General features: G+C 38.7%; 1 protein-coding gene across 1 annotated transcript; it reads left to right on the top strand.

Annotated features, from left to right (window-relative positions):
- Positions 1-2,140: 2,140 nt before the first annotated feature.
- Positions 2,141-8,907, top strand: LOC118324180 (protein ILRUN-like). Its single transcript, XM_035656357.1, has 5 exons — positions 2,141-2,389; positions 4,152-4,306; positions 4,424-4,621; positions 5,810-6,135; positions 6,820-8,907. The coding sequence occupies exons 1-5, from the start codon at positions 2,232-2,234 to the stop codon at positions 6,853-6,855; spliced, it is 873 nt and encodes a 290-aa protein (XP_035512250.1). The 5' UTR covers positions 2,141-2,231; the 3' UTR covers positions 6,856-8,907.
- The last annotated feature ends 897 nt before the right edge of the window (positions 8,908-9,804 follow it).

Consider the following 9,804-nt stretch of genomic DNA (forward strand, 5'->3'; position numbering starts at 1 on the left):
AGGGTGCAGAGTGCAAAGGATGCTGGACTAAATATTTACATGCAGGTATTTTTATGTAGGCTACATTAGGGAGGTGGATATATATACAGTATGTACAATAAACATTCCTTATTTCTGACTCCATCTACTCATGGAAATTGGATAACTATGTCATGCCTTTGTCAACCTAAAAAAATGAAAAGAATACTACTGAATGATACATCAGAGGGGGTATATTAATGGTTATACCCAATGCAGACTGAAAAATAAGTGGGTATACTCTGCACACACCACTGGCTGTGTGTTACTGACTTTATTAAATCAGGCAGTCTAAGGTAATCAGAGTGTACTGTAATTAATATTCCACATACAGTTAATTCTAATATCCAAGGACTGCCTTTACAACAGCAGATATGTTGACATGTCACAGTAGGAAATGCACAAATATTTAGTAATAACATTTAAAAAAGCTCCCTTACATTCAAGCCACGACAGTGTGACAGCTGAAGCAGTCAAGAAGAATTTAGCCATCATTTACTTTACTAAATGTCTTAAAAAGAGCCTTATCTTATTATCTACTTCCTAAAAATAATAGATGAAACAAACATAACTGACATATTTCCATCACATTTTATTCATTTTGTTCCATCATTTGAGGTGTCCTGCTATCATTATATTATATTAGTAGATAAAAGTACATTAATTAGCATTTTCTTTTGCAGGTTTTCTGAAGATTTGCATTACATTTGGATGGAAACCTGGCTATTGATGTAGTGTTTCAGTATAAGGGTACTGGTTGTTTTCTGGGTCTCTGGTATGGCTGCACAAATTGGTAAAAATAATTATATTGCGATTCTTTTGACATATATTACGATTGCAGTATGATTCACAATTAGTGGGGATTATCATTTTTGCATCACAATTTTCATTTTAACTGAAAAAAACAAAAACATAACGTCATGATGATGTGAAATGTGTTGGGTCTGTACAAAACAAACTTGTTTACTTACATCTGGAGAACAAAATATGTAGGCCAAGGCACCTCTGCAGCACTACAGTACTTCATTATAATGCTGTTTGTCACATTTTACCTTTATCATATGAAAATGTCAGCTTATGCTATTTAAATATTGCACTATTCATATTGTGATTTTGATATTTCAATTAATTGTGCAGCCCTGGACTTTGGGTGCAAAATATAATGAAGGTGCCATCCATAGCACGCTGTGTGCCCTGTGCTTGATGGGAACTTAGAGGCAACAGGGGACAGCACATGTTTGCCCCGGGGCTCACAAACAGGTTAATCTGGCCATGTACAGTATATAGAACACAAAGAACCATAACTAGTCAAGCTGCTCATTTGTATAAATGCAGTATTGCTAAGGAAACAATATTCTTTCACAATATTACATAAAATATCTTGTAAATTCAATACAAGAGATATATCATTTGATGCAATTTGAATTAGTTTACACTTACAGTTAATTACATATGATCATTACTGTAATATATAGCCTAACTATACATATACTTTAATAGTAGAGCTCAGTATTTTATTTTCTTTCTATAAGCAATATTTTTATTGAATTTTTCATATGTGAATGCATATACATACAAAAACACAGTGGTAATAATTAAACAATGAAGTATATACTCATGGTCTTTCCTATGATGACAGGAAAAGAAACATAACATTTCACATACTTCACATAATAATGAGACATAAAAAAAACACTCAGCAACAGATAGTAATTTCAAAATTAATGAGCACCTTGACGTATAAGAAACTCCATTAATGGTTTCCACGCTTTTTCAAATTCTCCTGCCTTTCCTCTGGTTATTTAAGTCAGTTTCTCCAATAAAATACATACATGAATTGAGGATACATCCATTTTTCTCCAAAATAAACTATCATCCTTCTGGCCTGCAGAAGCCCAAAGTCACACAATTCAGTACTACACAAGTTCACAGTCTTTTATAGTGTTTTCAGCAACTATTTTATAACACATATACAGTGTGTTTAAAGAGAAATCACTTCAAAGTTGACTGTTTTGAACTAACTAAATGAAGTTCGGATATATGAGCTCGGTATTCTTCCCCTCTCCTGCAACCCTGTGGCTCATAGGTTGAGGCACAGAAACACAATCATGTGACATGCGCACTCGGCCCTGTTGTTGAGTTTGTTATGACAAGTCGAGGCCTCGGACTAAATTAGGAGCGAAGCCCCCCGTCTCTGTCCAGGCGAATCCGCGATGGAGGGCATGGACCTGGACCTGGACCAGGAACTCATGCAGAAATTCAGCTGCATGGGTACAACAGACAAAGACATCCTAATATCGGAATTTCAGAGGCTCCTCGGGTTTCAGCTAAACCCCGCCGGATGCGCCTTCTTTCTGGACATGACCAATTGGTGAGCTCGGTGACTCGTCTTGGCCTGCTGTGTGTGGTTATATATGCTAGATAACACTGTGCAATAGCTTCCTACCCGACGCTATACACATATTATGTCCTTAGGAGAAAAACAGGAAGCGTTATCCTTCATTGTGACACGGCGATAGTCGTTCACGTTAGGTATGTAAGCGTGGGTACAACGACAGCTAACGACGTTGTAGTAACGTTAACGTAACTAGCGTTAGCTGAGTCACCTCCGACTTTTGACTGCCTGTCAGGGGAGCTTATCGGTGCTGCATACCCGCTTATACGATAAATAAAACTGCAGCTGGCGCACAAGTTCGTGTCAACTTGGGTGTGTCGTTTAAATAAAAATACACCAAAGGCATTATTTAAAATGAATCTCTTTTTTTTTTTACGTGGTTGTCGAGGCTCTCTGCCAGGAGTTGCGAGCACCGATTTCTAAACCAAGCTAGGTCCTACCAGGTGGCTAGCAACTCCAGCTGAACGAATAATTAAAAGTTTATAACTGTATTTCTACTAACTGTCCCAGGCCCCGTTTTCTGTTTAGATATGCGAGGGCTGTGTGAAAACATCAGTCAGTGTGAGGTTATATCGACAAGCCATGATGATCAAACGTTAGGTCTTGATTATCGTTCACCACAAACACACAGGAGGATCTCCACTGTTTGTTACATAACCGTCCAAAGCTCACACAGCACAGTGGTTGTGCAAAACCTGGCGAATGTTTACCCCACTGTGCCCTGGACAAAGTGTATTAATATGTATTTTATACGTAAAGGGAATACTTCGCAAACTGCATTTTTTTTTTTTTTAGGGGGAAGGTTCTAAATATGACTTCCTGTGACTTATTGTGAAAATGAAAGTGTAATAGTGCAAAGAGTGAAAAATGAAAAAAGAAAGTGTAAGGAACCGAAAGGTCATTCTGAGATCTTCCCTTGTATTAATCTTGGTGCGCATATGCAGTGTAAAGCCAACGCAGGCTCTACGGAAGGTAGTGGATAATGGGGGAGAGCAGGCTGTAGTAGTATCACGTGATGCCGTGTAAGAGCTCCTCTGCAACGGGCTTTCTAAAAATAAAAACTGCTGCTTTATGGATGACCAGCATGTCACGGGAAGCACCCATTCGCAGTCTCTCTGGGTCTGCAGAGATCTCGGTTGTTTGCCACCAAGTGTGCATTTGAACCACTCACTAACCGGACACAGAATGATCTCATGGAGAACTTCATATTTTAGCTGAGAAAATAGCAATCTCTTGTAGAAGAACAAAGTTATTGTTATTTTGTTAGCATTAAAATAACCACAGTCCACGGTGCTTTGACGGTATGCCACTAAGACTCATGGGATATGTTAAATATTACTAAAACGATTCATTGTTTGTGTATGTGATTGTAAATTGAATTTATTTGGGTTTTAGACTGCTGGATGGATAAAATAAGCAATTTAAAGAAGTCACCTTAGGCTTGAGGAAAGTGTGACAGGAATTTTTCACAGTGTCTGACATTTACAGAGAGTCAATTATAATAATCAAATAATAAGCAGACCATTAAATAATAAAAAATAATCCTTTTTCTTGATGAAAATGTTGAAATAAAGTACAGTTAAGACCAGCTAGGGAAGGAGGCAGGATACCGGCTCTATATCTGGCCTTAGTTCATTCATATCTGTGCAAACGTGTCGGGTTCCCTCTACACAAACTGTGTTATGCTCTAATTTATATCTGTACTGATCACATTGGTTTCTGTGTTCTTTTGTCCCAGGAATTTACAAGCAGCCATCGGAGCCTACTACGACTTTGAGAGTCCCAACATCAGTGCACCGTGCATGTCCTTAGTGAGGGATGTGACGATTGGTGAGGGCGAATCCGTTCCACCGGACACACCTTTCACAAAGACCTGGAGGATACAGAACACAGGTAAGTCTGCAGGAGTAATAACAATATGGCAGAACACAGAGCTGATACCAGACCTCGTAGATGACTTGCACTCACGTGTCGTGCCGAGTTCAGCATAGTTGTCTGTGTGTCTTCCAGGTGCAGAGTCGTGGCCCCCCGGGGTTTGTCTGAAGTATGTTGGAGGAGATCAGTTTGGTCATGTAAACATGGTGATGGTGCGGTCTCTAGACCCTCAGGAAATGGCTGACGTTAGTGTGCAGATGCAGAGCCCCGTGTCTCCTGGTATGTACCAGGGCCAGTGGAGAATGTGCACCGCCACCGGACTTTACTACGGAGGTGAGGACAGCAAACGTCACACTGCAAACACTGTCTTTCAATAGAAATGCTCAAAAACAGACCGAAACGATTAGTCCATGAATCGGTGAGTCGATCCACAGAAAAACTGTTAGAAACTATTTCTGTAATTAAGTGATCGTTTCAGTCATTTTTCCAGCTAAAATCCCAGACATCCGTCAACTGTACTTGTATAACACTAAATCCTATCAGAGATTATCTCAGGACGCTTTCCATATGGTGTAGGTTTAGACTGTACTCCTTCTAAAATGATTTACCGAGACCCAACAGTTCCAAACATTAGCAAGCCCTTTGCGACAGTGGCAAGTGGCTTTATGAGGCAGAAACCGTGAGCAGACCTGACTATAGGTGGGTGGTCATCTGCCTCTATCAGTGTTGTTGTGTGTATGCTATCCTAAGCGCCAGAATGCCACTGACTTGTTATCTATTAATGACATTACCCAAGCAGACAGGCCCCACCAACATTACAAGTTTTCATCCCAGCTGTCATACTTACTGGATCTTGTATCTCTGATGTGCTCCTCTTCTCAAATATATAATCATTTCTTCTGAACAAATGAGCTGCTGACATGCAAATACACAGCCAAGTACTGTAGTTAGCAGAGGTACGCAACAGTCATTACTGAAGATAAAGTGCTGTATAAATTTGTATGCGTTTCCTTCAGTAAAAACTATTAAGAGACTGGAGGGCCAATGGATTTTAGCACATCCAAATTAAATTAAGAGTCATTCTTTTAATTCATTTATGTCCTCCTGCAAGTTCAACTTGTATGATGGATCCCAGCAGGAAGTCCCTCAAGACTTACCCACTTACAAATTAAGCAGCAGAGGGACACTCAATTAAAAATGATACGTGGCCTTAATATTTCATTTAGGTGTTCGTAACGACAATTCCTCACTTAACACCATTCATCTCCGAGTGGCTTTAAGAGAGAAAAGAATAGCAGACCCGGAGCACTTTAAATCTTTGACGATAACGTGGGTGTGTGGTCCAGCTTAATTTTATATGACATAAATGTTGTTTCAGAGGCTAAATGCTGGTTAATGTAATATTTTGGTTGCTAGTTAATGGAATTTTAGTTGGAGCCTCATACATGTAGGTACAAATGGAGTGTAGAACGGTGTTAGTGGCGTTGCATATTACAACACCATGTTTGTTTCTTTTGGCAGATGTAATTTGGGTGATCCTGAGTGTGGAGGTTGGAGGCCTCCTTGGCGTCACACAGCAGCTCTCCTCTTTCCAAGCTGAGTTCAACACCCAGCCTCACCGTAGCCTGGAAGGAGACTACAACCCCTTCGCCTCGCCAGAGAAAAGCAAGTGCCCCAACAGCAACAACAACAGCCTCCACGATGCCAGCGGTCACAGGGTTGCAGAGCAACATTGGCAGGGAAGCCCCAACGAGCTGCAGCAAGATCAGAATGGACTTTCACACAACTCTGTAGATATAGTAGCAAACAGTCTACAAAGCAATCTGTCAGTAGTCTCTTATAACCAGGTAAGACATATCAAAGAGCAAGGAGATTGTCCTTAGAGTGTGAATCATCATCGAAAAGACAGAACAACTTAAAGATCTGAAAGCTTTCTATAATTAAAAAAATTTGTTACATCTAATCTATAAATAAAAAGTTGAGAATAATGATGATTCTATTTCTCAAGTGCACCGTAGACGCACATTTACAACTCTGTGAATTTATTTTTTATGTATTTTCGTCATACAGCCATCTAGTATTTTCAGTATCAGCTAATCTGCAGATTATTTTCTTGATTAATCAACTAATTGTTTGGTGTAGAAATGACTGCGAATGAGGTACTTATCCAAAGTCAGTGTGTTACCCACAGTAGATGGCGGTCAGCGTGCAGTTTGGAGAAGCAGACAAGGGTCCCGGCAGGGAAGCAGACTAAGGCACTGCTGTGGAAAGGGGCTGCAGGAAAAACGTATTTTAGCAACATCAAAATACCAGAACTATCTCTTTAACCGATTATCAACTGACTAATTAATTAATTGCCTACATGTTTCAGCTATACAGCCAACATTTGTATGTGCATATAATGACACAGCGTTTCGCCAAGACACAGAGAAATTAAAAAAACATTATTACTTTTGTCTCATTTAGCCAATTTCCTTTATATTTCGCAGCCCTGCTATTTCTGTTTTTTTAATCACTTCCCTTCCTTACAGGGTATACAGGAGCCCTATCCTTTTGGGCACTCTTAAATCATGGGACTTGTCACAGTGAAGCAGCACTAAACCGTACCTCTGGAGTCTGTCACACCAATAAGAGAAAGAAGAGGCTTTATCAGTAGCTGGCAGAGAGTGTGGCGATTCAAAAACACTTTATGCAAAGTCCAGCTACACTTTGAGAAACTAGAGGCCAACGCTCCTGACGTGCAGCTCAACCAACATCCCACAACCCACTGTATGCACGTGTGAATGCTAAGTTAAAAATGAGTGCTATGAGTCTTTTGAGTGATAACTTTTTCTTTCTTTTTTCCAGATATTTTTTTTTAGTTGTCAGAGTGCAAATGAAACAATGACAGGAGTGTGTATTTGTGAAATTGTGTGTATACGTGTGTGCATTGTGCAACCTGAAAGAGAGACTTTGGAGGAAAAGCCATTTATTTTGCCAACTGATTCTCCAGTTTCTGCTCTGACTCTTGGTATAGCGATTCAGCTCCCTGTAACTAAATCTATTAATATGGCCGTCGCTGAAACCAACCATTGGATATCATTATTTACTTTTTATCTTAAATTTTATTATACCCGTTTTAAGAGAAGGGGAACAGCGACACCCCTAAGAAATATATCTGAAGCTCATTTAAAAACCCATCAGTCTTTCAACATGGCTTGTGCATTATGGGTCATTATGTTCTATGCTGTTATGGTACCTCCAATTTCAGATGCAATGTAGTTTTTTCTCCACTGGAGGGAGTCAGACATTACTCTTACAAACCGAGTATAAGCTCAACACTAAGACACAAACTCTTACTCACATATAGTTCCTGTGATTTGGTCAACTCTATCATTCTTTTTGCTAAAGCTAGAATTTAGAGCCTTCTGTAGTCAAACATTGTTTTTCTTCAACTACTGTAAATAAAAGTAACAAAAAACATTGACATTTGATTTGGTATGAAAGCTTAAAGTCCTTTGAGACTGAAATAAAGTCATTGCTGGCATTTACATACACATTATAAAAGATTAGAAGAATATAAGCAGAATATCCATTATTGGTAATAATGCAGTATTAGAGAGTCATTGTTGGAATCTAAGATTTATTTAGTTTTACAAGCAACACAGAATAACAATTAATGCACAGTATGCCATCAGACATTGATTTCAAGCCATATAAAAGGTAAAGTTAACATCATGAAAACATGGATTTTTGTCACTCTGCTCTCAATTTAAAATTTTCACATCATATTAAGTTGAATGTATTTGATGAATGTATAAGAGGGTACTGTTTTGGAAAACCTATTAATTTACCCAAAGATTCGACATTGTATATTTGCATTGAACTGGGAGTTTTATTAGTGTAATTATTGTTCTGAATTTTCTCTTGTTAAAATTATGCATCGATGAGCTTCTTAAACACAATTTAAAATTTGATCCTGTTTTTTGATCATTTCAGATGCAAACTTAACCACACCAGTAAAATGACAATGAAATGAATCGTGTTGTCTCAAAGAATTGTTACTGCATATTTACTTGCACTAACAGGCTGATCTATGCACAGAGTAATGTGACCTCCATGACCAGGCCTGTGCTTACTTTTCTCCTCCATGAGTACTGTTGAGTCCCGAAGGGCTTATCAACTCTGTGATTTTATCTGTCATCCACAGCCAGTGAGTTAGACCACCTGGTCAGGTAAACACCCTTCTCATTAAGGCACTAACTGTAAGCCCCGGGGTAACTGACCTTTGACAACATGACAAAACCAGCCAATAAATACTACAACATGTCACATGGATCTCTGGGCTTCTTGCTGTTTAACACAACATTGTGCATTTTCTGTGCAAAATGTGAATGATAAATGATCCTCTCTGCTGTCAAAGGTATTTGCTGTCTGTCAAGTTCATCAAGTGCAAAGTGTATTTTCTTCTTTGTGTAATATCTCTGAAGTTTCCACTGGCCAGATTGCAGAATGAATCAGTTGGCATTAGACTCATACAACAGCACATTTATGAGAGTGAGGAAGTGCAAACAGATGAAAGCTTTTTTCCCGTGTGTTTGATGAATGTTTGTATGATTAAATTATCACTGAAAGCTAAAGTTTTGGGCTTTTTGTCATGTTTGTGGTGCATTGTTCATTTACAGTTTCCAGGGAAAATGTCGACGGATCGCGAGTCATGATTTTACACAGTTTCAAACACCATGTTTTCTATTTTCAACACATTTTGTTCTTCATTTATGGTTAGATTTCTCTTTGTTTTTATATATTCTAACCACGATTAGCTTCTAGGACACAACACAATGTAGTCTACTGTCAAACACATTAGATATTTTTGGCATCTTGCATTCATAAGTGATGTTACATTTTAAGTGGAAATAAGTGCATGGCCACTGTTATGCAGTAGTTTTACCAAATGTTCATGTGCACTGCTACAAATCTTTTTACACATATACTGTTTTAGGCAAATTATGCATTTAACAGCCATTTTAAATGGCCCTTCTAGGGCTAAAGAAACATTTGAATTAAAGCATGTAACAACACTGCTGCATAATTAAATGCATTATTATATAAAGCACATTAATGTGCACTTGGGGACTGAATTTACATACGCTACCTGCTCTTTCTCATTGTATTTCCAACAACCAAGCCAGGTTTCAACATTCAGTCGCTGCCAATCAAATATTAAAGCACCACAGATAAATACACATTGACAATAAGGCGGCTGCATGATGGTTTTTTTTTTTTAAGAAAAGTGACTGCGGTTCAAACTTGAAACATGACCAGTAGATAAACACCAGGTTCATCTGATGTAGTTTTTCTCTCTTTCTGCACTTCAAAGAGGTATAAGATTACACGTTAGCCTGGAGGTTTACTGGTCACAGGGAGCCTTGCAATTTATTAGGGATTGTATCTGTCAACGGCTCTGTCTAGCAGCAGTCTGCAGAACCAAACTGCCTGATTGAGCAACACTCACTTTTTGGGCTTTTATTGCCTTT

Source organism: Morone saxatilis, unplaced genomic scaffold (assembly GCF_004916995.1).
Source record: "Morone saxatilis isolate NCDOM2014 unplaced genomic scaffold, NCSU_SB_2.0 Contig15, whole genome shotgun sequence".
NCBI lineage: Eukaryota > Metazoa > Chordata > Actinopteri > Moronidae > Morone > Morone saxatilis.

Coding starts and splice junctions, on each gene's coding strand:
- LOC118324180 (XM_035656357.1), top strand. CDS start 2,232: ATGGAGGGCATGGACCTGGACCTGGACCAGGAACTCATGCAGAAATTC. Junction 4,307..4,423: donor CTGGAGGATACAGAACACAG/GTAAGTCTGCAG, acceptor TGTGTCTTCCAG/GTGCAGAGTCGTGGCCCCCC. Junction 4,622..5,809: donor CACCGGACTTTACTACGGAG/GTGAGGACAGCA, acceptor TTCTTTTGGCAG/ATGTAATTTGGGTGATCCTG.